The following is a 16614-nucleotide window of genomic DNA, read 5'->3' on the forward strand; positions in this document are numbered from 1 at the left end:
GCAACATGTTTATTCGGCATGCTGGGCCGTACAGATATTTGTGAAACTTTTTCAGCCCAAAAACAACAGCCAAGGCTTCTTTTTCGATGTGAGCATACCCCTGCTCTGCTTTACTTAACGTTCTGGAAGCATAGGCAATTGGCCTTTCGTCGCTTCCAATCTTATGAAACAGAATGGCTCCTACGTCGTAAGCCGAAGCGTCGCACACTAGTCCTATCGGCTTTTTCTGGTCGTAGTATGTCAGCACATTGCTTTGTGTTAACCAGCTCTTACTTTCTTGAAATGCTTGCTCAGCTTCCTGTGACCACTGAAATCCCTTTTCTTTTTTTAGAGCATTGTACAGAGGCTTAAGCTTAGCTGACATGTTCGGTACAAACTTCCCGTAGAAGTTAATCAAGCCCAGGTAAGCTCGCAACTGTGCCGCATCCTTTGGACTTGGTGCCTCCTTTATCGCTTTCACCTTTTCATCTGATGGCCGAACGCCCTTGTCGTCCAGTATGTGGCCTAGGTAAGAGACAGACGTCTGAAAGAATTTGCACTTTTCCTTTTGCAATCGTATGCCTCTCTCTAGAAAGCGTGCCAACACCCTTTCCACTCGATGAAAACATTCGTCAAATGTTGAACCTGCGATAAGCACATCATCCAAGTAGCAGCTTACCCGCTCAAGCCCTTTTAACACATCATCCATGACAGACTGGAAAATAGCAGGTGCACTTGTGATGCCATAGGGCAAGCGCGTGTACTTGAATAGCCCCAGGTGTGTATTGACAACCACCATTGATTGTGCCTCCGAATGCAGTTCCAGCTGTTGATACGCTGTCGACAAATCAAGCACTGTGAAATACTTGCATCCTGACAACTTTGCAAACAAATCTTCCATCACGGGAAGCGGATAATGGTCAGTTCGCAGGCACGGATTCAATGTAACCTTGAAGTCCCCACACACTCTGACTTTGTTGTTCGCCTTAGGCACAACAACTAGGGGCGTCGCCCAGTCGCTTTTCTGTACAGGGACTAACACTCCCCTGTTCACAAGAGACTGCAATTCAAGCGACACGGTTTCCCTCAAAGAAAATGGCACCTGTCGCGCCTTGCAAAATACGGGGTTGCTCCCCTCCTTCAAAACCAGCCTGACTGGACTACCTTTGATCAGCCCCAGAGTGGGCTCGAACACCTTTGCGTACTTCTCAAGTAGCGCCGCAACTTTGTCTAAACACACGCCATGCACACTTGACCAGTCTAGCTTAAGAGCCTCCAGCCAGTCACGCCCTAGCAACGCAATGTCGCTATTGTTGTGGGTTTTAACAACAATGAGCGGAAGTTGCTTGCACTGACCATTATGTTCGACTGGAACCGTCAACTTCCCTGCGACTGTTAGAGGCGACCCACCGTATGTCCTCAGCTTTATGTGGCAAGGCTCTTTAGGTAGACTGGGCCAGAATTTTCTGTATAGCGTTTCTGGCACAATGGAAACAGACGCACCCGTGTCTATTTGCATGGTAACATTCTTCTTGGCTACCTTAAGGCAGATTTCATAATTCCCTGGGCGTTCCGCACAAGCATAGACATTGTACAACAACACTTCGTCACAATCCGCGTCCTCCACAGCTACCGAATTAGCCGCGTCTCTAGACTTGAACTTGCACATTTTCGCCAAGTGTCCGTAACGCTTGCATGCACGACAACGATACTTGCGAAATTTGCAGTTCGATGCTTCGTGCGCTGAGCCACATCGGAAACAGTCCGGCGATTCAGACACTCGGTCCCTTGCTAGTCCTGCACCGGATGAACGCTGCTGCTGGCGTTTCCCACCGCCTGGCTTATGACGTACGGCGTCGACTGTACCTTGCGTCCCTGTTGGTTGAAATTCCCGACTTTCCTTCCGCGCTAGCTCGATGCTTTTCGCAACGTCGCAGGCGTCCGAAAACGTCAACTTGCTTCTCTTCAGCAAGTCAGCTTGCGTCGCGCTGTCGCAGAGGCCCACTACAAAGCGGTCTCGCAGAGCCTCATCGAGGAATTCTGCGAATTCGCATGAAGCTGCCAATCGCCTCAACTCCACTGCATATGCTGCTATGGACTCTCCCTGATGCTGGCACCGCCGATTAAACTTGAATCGTTCTGCGATGACCATGGGCTTCGGTGCGAAATGACTTCGCAGCACTTCTACGAGTTCCGCATAAGTCTTCTGGCGTTTTAGGCTCTAGCAATGTCTTCAGCGTCTTGTAAGCCCTCTTGCCTATTGCCGTAATAAACATCGAGACCTTGAGGTCGTCGCTCACCTGGGAGGCCTTCAGGAAGTGCTCGAACCGTTCCACGTAGGACCCAAAATCCTCGTCTCCGTCCTCGACGAACTGGTCGAAACTTCCAAGCGTTGCCATCCCTGTGCCTCGCCCGAACGCTCTCCACGAACGCCGGTGCTTCCACGAACGCCGCGATGAGTTTCACGCAGTCCCGCAGGATCACGAACGCCGCGATGCGTTCCACGTAGTCCAGCGGGATCACGAACGCCGCGATGCGTTCCACGTAGTCCAGCGGGATCCCATCCTCGTCGCCAATTATGTTGTAGCCGCGGCGAGCGAAGCAGAGGCAGAGCGACTAAGCAACATGTTTATTCGGCATGCCACACAGCAGTGATGACAGCAGCCCGCATGCAACGCTGGGCTTTACTGCTTGCAGCGTACGATTATCGTTGGGTTTACCGCAAAGGTCGAGAGGTTGGAAATGCTGACGGTTTTTCACGGTTACCACTTGCAAATCGCAATGATGTCTCGGATTATGCACATTTCTTTTCAGTTGTTGATGAAGTGCCATTGTCTGCTGTTGAAATTCAGAAGTGCACGCGAACTGACAGAGTATTGTCGAAAGTGCTGTGTTATACGATGAGTGGTTGGCCGCCGCATGTTAAAGATGATGACCTAATGCCTTATTTCGTTCGCCGACATGAGCTATCTGTAGATCAGCAGTGTGTTACATGGGGAAATCGAGTGATTATACCTCGTGGGTTGCGCAAACAGGTGTTGCATCTTTTGCACGAAGGACACCCCGGGATGACGCGCATGAAAATGCTCGCCCGTAGCTTTGTGTGGTGGCCTCAGCTCACGGAGGACATTGAGCAGATTGTGAAAAGCTGTGACACGTGTCAGTTAACACAAAATGCTCCGCCACGTATTCCACTGCTAACTTGGGGTTGGCCAACTCGCAGATGGCAAAGAATTCATCTGGACTTTGCTTTTACCGATAACCAGTGGCTCCTAGTCCTAGTGGATGTGCATTCCAAGTGGACAGAAGTGTTCGTCATGCCATCCACCTCTACCGAGAAGACCATTGAAAAGCTGCGGAGTGTCTTTGCGGCCTACGGCCTGCCGGAAGAAGTAGTTACGGACAATGGTCCACAGTTCTGTGCCAAGAATTTCGCAGACTTTCTCCGCAGGAATGGGGTGCGGCATACCAGGACGCCACCGTACTACCCCGCATCAAATGGAAACGCAGAGCGGTACGTACAGACCATTAAGCGGGACCTTTTGCGACAGGTTCTCGACGAGAGAAGAACAGGGATCAAGAAAACCTTGCAACATCGGGTTGACCAATTTCTGTTCACGTACCGAAACACACCAACCGCAACCACGGGGCTGACGCCCGCGGAATTGTTTCTGTCATGGAAGCCGCGCACACGCCTGACCTTTCTCCAACCGAACTTGGAAAAACGTATGGACGACAGGTTCTACCAGACGAAAGAGAAGGCTAACGAGAGAGGGCGGTCATGGAGATCATTTGAGGAAGGCGACCATGTGCTCGTGCAAGGACTACGTCCAGGGGAGGAAAACAGCATCACGTGACATTACATACCAATCGCACACAATGAGATCACATGACACTTCATTCCCTTTCCCCCTAACTGTTTTACACCAGCTCTATGGGGTATAACGATCAGGAGGCTTCCGAGAACGAGCACTGCGCCGAAGAGGTGGCGTGTCCGGAGGTGGCGCATGCTCCCGGAGCGGTGGTGCAGGCAGCGTGGACCTTGCAGGTGAACTGGCGTTCTGTCCCGGCAACGTAGATGCTTGGGCAGGCTGTGGTGCTGAGGAATCCTGTGGCTCAGACGTATCTAAGGAAGGGATCTCATTGTGTGCGATTGGTATGTAATGTCACGTGATGCTGTGACGTGTGTGAAGGGCAACGCCGAGAGTGGGAGCGTTGCGCACTTGTTTAGAAGTCAGCGAGCAGATCGCTCGTGCGTGTCTCTTAATCTGTACGGCCCAGCATGCCGAATAAACATGTTGCTTAGTCGCTCTGCCTCTGCTTCGCTCGCCGCGGCTACAACACTGGCAAGACCTGGATTTCAACCCCCCGCTTCCAGCGTTCCGGCCTGCAGGCGTCGGCGGGTGGTTCGCCCAACTGGAGGCTGCGATGTACTTGAACGGCATTACCATCCAGCCGTTTAAACACGCAGTCCTTTGCGACATTCTCCCGCCTGACCTCCTCTGCCGACTCGCCTGCCCTGCCTCGGGATGCCGGCCCTACGACGAGTTGCGCGCTGCCGTCCTCGTCTACTACGGCGCATCATACTACCCGCTGCCGCTCCATGAGGAGGCGGACTCGCTTTCGCCACCGCCAGCGCCTGCGCCCGCTCCAGCATCGCACTCGTCTTCGACTGCATCCTCGGGAAACAGCACGCTGCAACCGTCACTGGCCAGTACTCTTCCGCCCCAGTCCATCGTCTCCGGCCCGGTTGCTTTAACACCGACCACACCCTCGAATTCCTGCCCTCTCGCCAAGGATCTGGCTCAAGACGAGTGGCAGCTACCCGAGCTTCTCGACCCTTCACGTCTGCAGCTGTGGCCGTTCCGCCCGCACAGCCCTGTAGTTTGGTTTCTGCAAGTGGACGCTCAGCTACACGTGAACGGCGTCCGATCACAGATCTGGCGGTACCTCCTCATGAAAAGGGAGTTGCCCGCCGATCTCTTTTCCCAGCTTGACCTTCCGCCGCCGGGTGAACACCCTTACGATGACTTGAAGGACGCCTTCTTCAAGTTTTTCGGCGCAAACCTTCCCCGCCCTGCATCCCACACGGTACAACAAGCTTGGGCTCTAGACGCCGATCCACGTGCGAGCACCCGTCCCACGGCTCCTGCCCAGCCCTGCTTGCCAGCTGTGGTGCCTGCCTTGGGACCACCACCAGAAGAGGTCTCTCTCGACACGTGCCCCACCTCTTCGGAAAGTAACCCGACCTGCGCCGCAGCCCCGCTCCTCGTCATATGTTCGCCTGTCCCCTCATGCCTCTCCCCGGTGAGCCCCTCTGTCCTTCCTGTCGCGGGGCACGCATGCGCGCCACACCAGGACCCTGTCGCTGCTAATGCGCAACCCGCAATGCTTCCCACGGCTCCCTGGTCATCTGGCGGCTTCGCAAGTGACTCTGCCTCTGCGACAAACGAGACAGTCGCCGAAGGTGGCATGCATGCGACATCGACGCGCCTCAGCGGGCCCCCTCCAGCACCGCCTGTCGTAGCAGCACCAGCGCACCCCGTTCCTTCCGACGCACACGTGCCGGATTTGCGCTCTCCTCCTTCCACCGCTGCCACTACCCAAGCAGCCCCGGCTTTCCAATCAGATGGCAGCCGCCCGTTGCTCGCTCCGCCTACGCCTGCCTTGCCGTTTCTTCGCCGCGTCGAGCGCCTGCGCCATCGGCTCCGCTACTACCGCTGCTGTTGCCACAGGCGGCATCATCTACCACACTCGCTGGGGCGACGTACTAAGCACGCTTGCAAATCTGGACGCTGGTGTATCTTCAGGCCATCATCGAGCGCGCTGTCAGTCCTACCACTTGCCCCCAAGACTTGTTCCCGGCCATCCCGTGGACGTATCTTGGATTACTTTTCAAGTCTGCTGCCCCTGTCCTCACCTTCCGCTTTCTGCCTCCCTCGCCCGTTGCGAAGCAGCCAGGCTCGACCGCCTGAGCTTTGTTCTCCAGCCTGACTGCCTTCCCGGACTACCGACCTGAACTCACCGGCCTTTCGTTCCCAGTTTATATTTTTCTTTTGTTCCACCCTCTCCTCTCGTGTTTTCTGTCCCTTTCGCACAAACCGGACGTTCGTGCTGGGTGGGGGCCTCTGTAGCGCCACCGCTTCGGCACGCGGAAGACGACGAAGCGGTGGGTACGCGCAGGAGAACGCCGGCTCGCGCAGAAGAGAACGCTCTGGACTTCGGCCTCGCCGGACGCTGCCGCCGCTGCTCTGCCGCTACCCTTCTAAGGCAGCCTCAAATAAACGTGGCCGTGGTCGCCTCCTGGGCGACCTCAACACTGGCCTCCACAATTTCCTTATACCGCGTCGCACACTCTCCCTAAGCATTTTTTACGGCTTATTTTCCCATCCCATCCCATCTTCTCATATAATACCTCTGTTGCTCTACTGTTTACATGTACAGCCTTTGTCAAAAGTTTGGAGCCCAGGGGGTTTGCTTCTGAGCCTCACTGTGTGGTTCGTGATGCATCTCCAGCGCTCCGAATTTCCTCTGGGTAAGATTATTTCTGGCTCTGCCTCCTTCAATGGGTAGGACTTCCCAGAATGCTTCAGTAGTCCCACTGCAAGGCTAAGAAGGAAACCTCCTGGGCTCTAAACTTTTGACAAAGACTGTACGTTGTCGCAAACTGTCCGAACCATTTTTTTCCCGGTTATTTCCTGATTAATTAAGGCTGCGATTTGGGCTAGTTGGTAACGATTCATGGTGAAAACAACGCGGGAAAAACGAACGGACGACGAAAGCGCTTGTGTTGTGTCTTTCGTCGTCCGTTCGTTTTTCCCGCGCTGTTTTCACCATGTATTTCCTGATTTCCTACGCACTCATGGTCTGGGCCCGGAGTGCCGAGTTTTGAAGCGAAAAGCTTCACTAGGCTCGTCAACACCGAGGCTAGCGTGGGCCCCATCGTCAGAAAAAGCCACAGGTTCGCATGCGCGAATTGCGTGACGTCACAGGAGAGGCGCTGGTGGTCGGAGCCACCGCCGCCGCTGCCGCGACTCTGCAACCACCGAGTGACGTGACAGGAGAGGCGCATGCCGCCGCGGCTTTGCCGGTTGACCTTTAGCTACTGCCGCGCACTTCTGCGCATGCGCGGCTCTGGTCGGAGCTGCTGTGACTCTGTCGGTATATATGTAGGAGCGCTCTGAGAGGAGCGCAGGCGGCCATGGAAGACGATGCTGGAGTGGTGGCGTGGAAATTGGCCGAGAAGCAGCTAATAAATGCTAGACGTAGGGCTCAACAAGCTACGCCTAGGAAACCATAAGTTAAGCCATGGCATCGCCGAGCCTTTTCGCTTCTGATATCCGGGCTTAACCGACCTAAGCCCCAGCCAATTTTTCCGTATAGACGCTTTCAATTTCAACTCAGGAATGAGCATTGCGCTAGAACTCGGAGGCTCTACCTTCATACCATACACACCGCAGAGTACAATGAGTTGCATTTTGGTGTATTTGAATCTTGGATCCGAACGTGACCATCTGCATAACAGCGCTCCCTCCGGTCTACTCCTCGTCCCACTACAACCTGTAGCTTCCACATGAGCTCTGTCCTTCCTCGCTTTACTTCCACCTTCATCCCTTCCCTCACAATACAATTTTGTTGTCTACTGAGAACTGAGACAGATATTGCGCGCTTCCTTTCTCCAAAACCAACATTCCGGCGTTTGTACGGACTCTTGGAATTGACGGTCTAAACCGCTTCACGGCCACAACTGTTTCGCCTTCACCTTATGAGCTCGCGCTCTTAAACCCGTTTATTACACAGGCCGCCGACCACGTGCCAATGTGCGAATCGATAATCTGTGTAATAAGCCAAAGAGAACGCCATTTAAGACACTGCAGAATGACGAAAGTCTGTGAACGGATGGAGGATTGAACAGCGCACACAGGACGAGGACACAGAGAATAAGTGACAAGGCACGAGCGCTGCCTTGTCGGAACTAAAAAGCGCCAGGATTTTTGATGAGGGTTCGGCATTCTTTCGTATATAACTCGCCTTTATTAGTTTTCTCGGACTGAAATAGGTCCTGCTTTACTGACGGTCAACGTTACCGCCTAATTAACATAGGTAGTTAGCTGTTCGATAACGGCGCACTAAGTCGCTTATCTTCACGAACTTTTGCTTTAAGTACACTCTTCCCAGGACATTTTGACTGTTTATAGGTGTAGTAGTTCAGTTTCAAAACTTCGTGGCGTGTCCGTAGAAAGTACCCGGCCCGCCGCTGTCGTTACCACCGTGGCGCTGCGGTCGGGAGCAGAGCAATCGAACAAGCGTTGTCTGCCACAAGAAACCAACCTTGACCACGCGTAGGGAGTTCAGGAGTCGCTTTTACATTTTTGTTTGCGACCCTCGTTGAGAACTAGATAATATTTTCATTAAGAACGGTTGCTTTATCGATTGTCAGTCTTTATGCCATCACTTCAAGCGTCCAGCGCCCACCCCGGTTTCCACACACTGCAAGGAAATACCAACTGCTGTGCTTACCTTGATAAAAAGTGCTGTCATATATTGGCGTGCAGTGACGCAAATTTTTGACGAGTAGTGAAATAAACTGCAACGCACCTGTCGGCGAAGTAGCGTGTCAGTTTAGCGTGGTGCCGTGAGAGCATGTCCGGGCGATGTTATTTCGAAATGGGCTAAGCGCCCCGGTTTTCTGGTTGCCTTTTCTCCCCATAAGCCAGTATCCCTGTCGTACCGCTTCATGCCTATAATTGTAGCATTTGAGAGTATCCCTTCGCTTAAATGCGACAATGGGCCCCGAGGGATTGATGATATGACGCGGGAGCACGGAAAATAGCGACAGTGTATCATGCACTCACTCGAATAGGACTACTAACACTTGAAAGCACTGAAAGTTATTAAATATTTATTTATTTATACTGCCGGCCAATTGAGAGAGGGCCAGTGGTTCTTCTCATTCTCAACGCACCTGCAACGCCGTTATGATGCCCTGGACTCATTATTTTTTTTTCGCTTTTTCTTGTGGTCCCACTGTGCGGACTTTTTTCTTTCTTGCTATTTCGCTTATTGAAAAAAATGCACGCGTGTTGCCTATTCAAACACTAGAGGAAACACTTAAGGCCCGCCTTAAGCGTATGACGACATAGCGTTAATGGGTTAGTAGTGCCACTGGGTGCGAAGCACGTCATCTCATTGTTTGAATTTCCGCTAACTTTACTTGAAAAAGCTGACTCACGCCATTTAAACGTAAAGAAGTTCGACAAGAACAGCACTTCCTTTCAAAAGCCTTGGCAGCACAGGTGATCGACCCATTATGGGAAATGCACTGGCAAAGGCCGGTTCTAAGAAGGATCAAAGTGAAACCATCCTTTTGCTAAATTGGGCCCATTACCTGTGCTGCTTTGGAAGCGGCTGCATGAGCGGTAGTTGATTGCCGTGCCGTTCATCACACCCATTAAACTGCTGCTTTATAGATATCAAACCGCAATGCACAACAGTGGCTTTCAGCCACTATTGAAATTCATGAATGGAATGACGTGCCAATAAAGCAAACAGCGGACGCACAGCAAAATGCTCTACCATATCCGGCGAGATGCGTGCAGTCGTCCGCACATAAGACTGCAGCGCGCTCACAGTGCCTAGGAACAAGCTCAGCATAGCTTCGGCGATAGAAATTTTGGCGAGGGGAATTTGATGAACTATTCTACAAACTTTGCTTTCGCAGGAGTCGTCTGCGAGTCCCACGACGAATATTCGATGCAGCTGCCAGGGAAAAAAAAGTAATGGTGCTGCAGAACAGGTTGCATTCAATACCTCATCGATTGCGTAGCCTATATAATGGAAGACTCTCACAGTTCTTTGCAATAACTGCAGCAACACCCGAGAAGGAAGTAAGAGTTCAGAAAATAAAGACGTTTGCACTTGAAGGCATGACCGAACGAAGCATGACCGAAGGCATATAAAAGAGGACCTGGGTATCGATTCAGCGCTCTGGGTGTGTACCATCGCGGCGCCAAGCACGCCATGCGTGAGAATGAAGTTAAAAAGGGGAGGCAATAATGATAGATCTCGGTTCAGCGCAGATGTCTTTTTTTTTTTCAGAAACAAGCACGCAATCCAGTATAAAGTTCTGGAAGTACTTGGCTCAGTAAACGATGGAAAGTTTATACCACTTGCTGGAACTATAATTTTGTTTCTTTAACTGAGAGCGCCACGTGCAAGAAACTTGGCAACAGCTATTAGCTTCAAATATTTTACTAGCGGTGTATGCCGATGTTTATTTACCTCTCGATGATGTTTTTAAAGATATGATTGATTGAACAATTGATTATTTTATTGATCGAGTGATTGATTGATTGATTGATTGATTGATTGATTGATTGATTGATTGATTGATTGATTGATTGATTGATTGATTGATTGAAGGGATGAGTGTATGAATACTAAAAGGCCGGGAACAGTTTATAGTTTTGTGTAGGGCGCAAGCGATCGATTGGATCGCTCGCCAGCACCTCTCTTCTTTGGAACACCATCTACTCGTCAAACAAATATGACAACACATACTGATTTACTAGGTCTCTAAATGCTAGAATTATGACCATGAGCGCGATTAGTGTGGACACAGAACCTGACACCAAGACATCACCCCGTTTTTAAAAGCTTCGGTCTCAACAAAGGTAGCCTCCTTAAATGTCAGTGAGGGCGAAGGTGATTCCAGCGTCTCTATCAATTTTTCGTTAAGAAAGAAATTCAAAGCGGGCTGGTTATCCGAGTTTAAATGATAGGAGAGAAGCATACACATTGTGCGGATCTCTAAGGAGTCTAGCCATTTTCCCTAGCACCGAATGAGGTCAGAGGAAATACGTAGAACACACGCAATCAGTCTGCTGTTCTGATTATCCGATATATCAAATATCACAAATTCAGCACGAGAGGACCGGACATGTGTTTTGTGAATACACACATTCTTGTCAGCTCGACAAAAGGCAACGCCCAGAATACTATCCGCAAGCTTTGCTTTTTACAGACGTCTTACGTAGATTCGAAGCTATCCCAGGCTAGATGACAGTAGAGTATCGAGATGCAGTAAGGCATGGCAAAAATGCTCCGAACAACTTGTGAATAACCGGTCAGACTTAAGTGTTTATGTGTGAATAACCGACAATGATAGGTTAATAACCACAGTATCTACTCACATTGATTTGGGACCGCACCTACGCACCTACCCATATATGTATATAAATCGGACATTGAGTAGGGGGTGGAAGTTAGAGAAAAATAAAGTATCGCGATCCAGCTCCAGGCGCCGAGGATAGCCTGTCCCAAGGTCACCCGTGAAAGCTGGTATGTCCGTTGCACAGACATTAGCCAGCCCTGCCTCGTTGAGGGAGAGGAGTATTGAGAATGAGCTAATTAAAGGGCATCCGGGCAGGAGTAAAGAGAATCTTCCAGATTGGCATAGCATTCCTGATAATTTAGGTATTCTGGAGAGGAATGGAGATGGTATGCGAAAGAACAGAAAACGTTGATATTTTGTTTATTCCCGTTTTTTAAAACGCATAGACGGAAGCAAGGAGAGAAAGGGGTGGAGGGAGTTGCACACCAATGCCTCGTTCTTGCTTGCATGCGGGAGTTACATCTTCCTTTATTGGCTTATTTCCTTACAAGCGAGGATGAGCACAATCGGGATGCCACAAAACATCCTGGTCTTATCGCTTGCATAGGCCTGTTCATTTCCATGTCAGTACCTACGGCTCCAGCAAGCCGCTCGAATGGCCGACAAAACACATAAAAAAGAAGACACTAGGGAAGCTCATAACTGCGCAATTGTTAACGAAGCCTGTCTTTCTTCGTCGCGTTATCACCATGGAAAACCACCTACTTGTCTATTCGGCCATTTTACTAAGACAGCGCTGCTCGGCAGGTGAATAAAAGTTGTCCTCGGCGAATCGCTATGAACGCCTTGGCTTTTTATAAGATGCATGGGTAATGAGTAGCATGGTAAAGAACTAACAACAAGCCAAGCAAAGGAGTTCCCAAGGTGCGAGGTCCAGGTTTTGCTTAGTGAATGCTGGCCAGCTTCAACATTGCCCCGCCGCGGTGGCTCAGTGGTTACGGCGCTCGGCTGTTGACCCGAAAGACGCGTGTTCGATCCCGGCTGTGTTGGCTGAATTTCGATGAAGGCGAAATTCTAGAGGCCCGTGTGCTGTGCGATGTCAGTGCACGTTAAAGAACCCCAGGTGGTCGAAATTTCCGGAGCCCTTCACTACGGCGTCTCTCATAACCTTAGTCGCTTTGGGACGCTAAACCCCAATAAACAAACAAACAAACAAACAAACAAACAAACAAACAAACAAACAAACAAACAAACAAACAAACACTCACGGGAACAAGGAACGGCTTGAGTTGGGCTAGTGCGAACGCCATGCGACGGTAGGCTTCGGCAGGCGGCGCGAAGGCGTTCACTTCCACGTGCAGCTCCTCGTGCAGGTGCCAGTACTTGGGGTCCTTCAGTTGGCGGAGATCTTCCTCCTGGAAGACAAACCGAAAGCGGGAAACGTGTCAGCGATTCGTGTGAGCTTTCAACCTCAGCAGCCACCGAGAATGCGAGCACTGTGATGTGTTTCGGAGAGTCACGACATCGAGTCGCCAGCTGATTTGCACAACAAGGTAGTGCCCCCCGGTAAATGAATTTGAAACACATCATTTATTGCATAGGTGGAAAAGAAACCACGTAATGTAGCTGCTGTCAAAGCACTCTGATAGAGCGGGATCCCACAGCAGTTTGCTACCTACCAAACGCTTCAAACGTAAGCCTGATGAAAATTGACCACTAGCAAGAAAACTTTAACAGAGCACACTGTGGGGCCAGTTGGCCATACATAATCTGAACGAAAAAACGTAGCGTTGAAACAGGACACAGTACGATGAGGACAGGACGGGGCTACAACTTACAACTGAATGAAATCGATCAACGAAAGACACATCCCTTCTCGAGCAAAGACACGCATGCGCAAACTTGAAAGAATGGCAAAACTATGATAATCTAGAAAAATCCGGTAAAAGAAAAAAGAAAAAAGAGACTAAAAGGGGAGGAATACCAACTGCTGATGAAGGCTGTTGTACAAACATTAAGTGCGTCTTAGAAGCTTTCTTTCTTTTTCCATTAGGTAAATAGATGGTGTGCTAATGCACGTGTGACTACTGCGTTGCGATATTTCATGAGCTTCCAAGATTTCACTCGCCAATTGATCTTTACCCCTTCCTAAGATCTTCGTGCGGTTCAAAGAGGGAAAGCAGCCTGGGCAGCTCTTGCAATGCTTTGGCAAGTGCTCATCAGTTAGCTGACGAAGCGAAGAAAACTTTACCTGACCGTTAACCTTGTAATAAGGCGAATTTCAGCAGCACCTGGGCTCTTTCTTGCAAAACGTGATTGACGTAGTGTTTAGTAATCCAGGGTAGGGCTGCATTTCGCTCATCGTTTTTGAGTGGCCAGTCGTGTAACCACTCATTAGGAGAGTAGCGGGGTGAAAGGGAGTGTGCGTGTGTGTGTGTGTTTGTGAGAAAGAGAGAGAGATGTGGGGTAAGGGATAGGCACGCGTTTCTCCGGACTGCATTGGATGCGTTCGAGCGTACTTCACACGCACGGTCGCGCATCCCTCCAATTATGATAGACGGACGATTAGCGTCGCACACGTAGCGGAATACGGGGGAGAGGACAGCAAGAAGCGAGAGGTTGTTTAGAAGGGATCATTGATTGGCATTCAGACCAGTAAGCCGGGCATGTTGTCAGGACGTCCTACATGACTCGTTAACCTAGTACTGAACGCTGACAAACGACGTAATTGTATGTTTTTGTGATGGGACCAATATTTGATTTTGAAAAGCTTTATCAAGAAGTACATTCGCGACCGTTGGTGCTAATTAAAAGGGCGTGATTTGTTGTCAACAAGTGACGCCGACGACAGCTACCAGCAGCCCCCAACATAGCTCGGCCAACTGCGTCATACCGGCGCTAACCAGTTATTTTACACGCTTCCTGCGATGTACGAAATCACCGACTTCAGGTTACTGTGGTCGAAACTACCCTTGATGAGAGTTGCAGTCGCTAAAACGTGTTAATTTTCTCCCCAGAATTACGGAAATAGCTCGCATGAATACCGCGGACTCGCTAGGCCTTCTCCTCGTGAATGCAGGTCGGCGTAGGTTGAAATTTAAGAATTTGGCTTGCGGTTATCACTGGCGAGCGCTCAAATGCGAACGTATCGAACTCAGCCACACGTTTTCCTTAGCTTAGTACGGATACGGCTGAGAGAGGTGCAGCTATGCAGGCTGTCGCCTGGTTGGGGTGAAGTTTTCCGCTCGCCCGCCATTCTTAAGAACACCGGTCGAACGATCATTCGCCGATCGGATTCGTCAGCCTCTGCGGGCTGGAAACCTGTCACACTACGCCGATACGCAGTCGTTAGTCGTGCTGCCGTCATCGTCGTTCTTATGTGACAGACCAATGCATCAGCGACAGGATGGGCCAACCAGCCTGCTGGCGTTCGGGTCGCATCGTCGCATCGGTGTCGGCGTCGCGTCTGCCTAGTGTGCAAGTAAGCTAAACTGGGATAGTCGGAGCAGTTGCATCTTAGAAAAACGTAGCGCGAAAAAACGAGACACAGAATAGGTGAAAACAGGACACGATCGCTCGTGTCCTGTCTGCACCTTTTGTGTGTCTTGTTTCTTCGCGCTACGTTTTTCTAAGATGCCTAGTGCGACTGAGCCTTTACCATGCTAGTCTGACGATGCATGGCCGTAGAACGCAACATCCAACTGTGCCATGCAATGCAAAGGAACAGCGAGCACAAGATGACCAAAAAAGAGTGCGGAGCAGCAGCGCAGTGATGAGGAAGAGATAGCGGAGATCGGCTTGCCAGCGGAGTTGAAGAGGTGGGCGGAGAGACGCAAGCGCGGAGCACTGTTTTCCCAGAGTGCTTTGCGCAGCTGCTTGGTGGTGCGGCAGAATTATTTATAAGATACATTAAAGTCTAGATAGATTCTTTTTGTAGTGTGCAGCTCTTATGCGTTAAAAAAAAAAGCTGAATCATTGTAGCTGCTCACCTCGAGGCAGGGATCTATGAACTTGTACTGTGTGAAAGTTAAGTGCAAGCAGCCTCATACCTTTGTTTTATTTTCTGTATGTCTACTATCCTGCTTATTTTGATGTTTTGGTCCCGCGGTGTTTTCCGCACTGAGAGGCTGCCATTCTTGCACGAAATAAATTGATAATCTGTCTCACTCGCTTTCGATCTCAAATGCAGGAAAGTTTCCTGTTGTGGGCAGTTATTTTTTTTAATGCGATGTTGATTGCCTCAGGGCATAAAACGGTATGTAATGATAGATGAGGACGCCTAAATAAATGAGAAAAGGTTCCCTGATCTAATGAAATCAAGCAGTAAACGATGATGGGGACCTTGTGTCCAAGCGGTGTATGAAGCACTATTGTCGGGTGAAAGAGGCGCTGCCGTGAGGTCTTTCAGTTATGTTTTCAGTGAACTGCACCTGTGGTATGCTTCCCTTCAGCTTGCTTTTCAATCGAAGCCAACTGTCAGGCAAGGCAGGATATCATCACCATAATCATCATCATCATCAGACTGACTACGTCCACTGCAGGGCGATGGCTTCTCTCATGTCTCTCCAATAAACCCTGCCTTTTGCGAGCTGCGGCCACCGTATGCCCGCAAACGTCTAATCTCATCCGCCGACCTAACATTTTTTTGCAGTCTGTTAGGCGGGGTATAAAACCTTCTAAATCAGGAGCGGGCTTATCGGCTATGTCCGTCGTTTTCCTAGAAGGAAGTCAGCCGGCAGCATCAGTATCGTATTCAGAATACCGATGAACCACCCGGTCACTTGCAGGCTGATTCTATTTAGCTAGCAGATTTTGTGTTGTTTTCTGAGACAGCCCATGTACTTTTCTAAGGTAAGTCGTCTAGTGTAATGATCGAGATTATTAACACGTTGTTTGAGTTTATCGACATCCTCTTCCTGAGCGTTCAGATTAATCGAAAAACATAATGTCTACTGATTTCACTGACGTATCTTGTGAAAGCCTGAACATTTCGCTTGCACAGTCCTTATATTAGTCATTCAGGCGTGATCGATGAAGTGATAAAATGCAAGTTGACGAATAAGACGCACCAATGGGAGAACGACTCTGAGTATAAAGTCGCCATTCTACGTTCCCTTTACACTATAAGAGGTGAAGCAGTAGATACACAGAGCGCTGCGTGACTCCGAAGCAACCGATTGGCCTTGTAAATATTTAAATACCAACGGCGAGAGAGTATATGGCATTAAGACAGAGCGACACCGCTGCTAGGGAACGTGAGCTAGCCGAAGGCGTGGACAGAACGTGGAAAACATGCATCTTGGCCTCAAACTCCTTGAAAATGAATGCATGCTCTCACAGGCGGCACACATGGGTCTTTGAAGTTCGCAGGAAGTGCCGTGTTGCTTTCAAAACATGCGCCGAGGGTGCGCACTTTTCCAAGTTGTCAGCAGCGTCATTCCCTGTGCATAGTACTTCATATACGCCCCAATCTCAACCTTGTTGGCGAAAAGCAGTGCCCAAGAAAAATGCTTCTTCGCATA

The 16614-nt window shown here is 50.1% G+C and overlaps 1 protein-coding gene across 4 annotated transcripts in view; it reads right to left on the minus strand.

Annotated features, from left to right (window-relative positions):
• Positions 1-16614, minus strand: part of LOC149336124 (uncharacterized) — a 237135-nt gene that overhangs the window by 23353 nt on the left and 197168 nt on the right. For all 4 annotated transcript variants that reach the window (XM_089552613.1, XM_089552612.1, XM_089552614.1 and 1 more), the window contains one exon: positions 12361-12507. In XM_089552613.1, the coding sequence (XP_089408739.1) occupies positions 12361-12507 (147 nt within the window). The remainder of the gene's footprint in view (positions 1-12360; positions 12508-16614) is intronic.

Source organism: Amblyomma mixtum, chromosome 7 (assembly GCF_055824585.1).
Source record: "Amblyomma mixtum isolate Tamu chromosome 7, ASM5582458v1, whole genome shotgun sequence".
NCBI lineage: Eukaryota > Metazoa > Arthropoda > Arachnida > Ixodida > Ixodidae > Amblyomma > Amblyomma mixtum.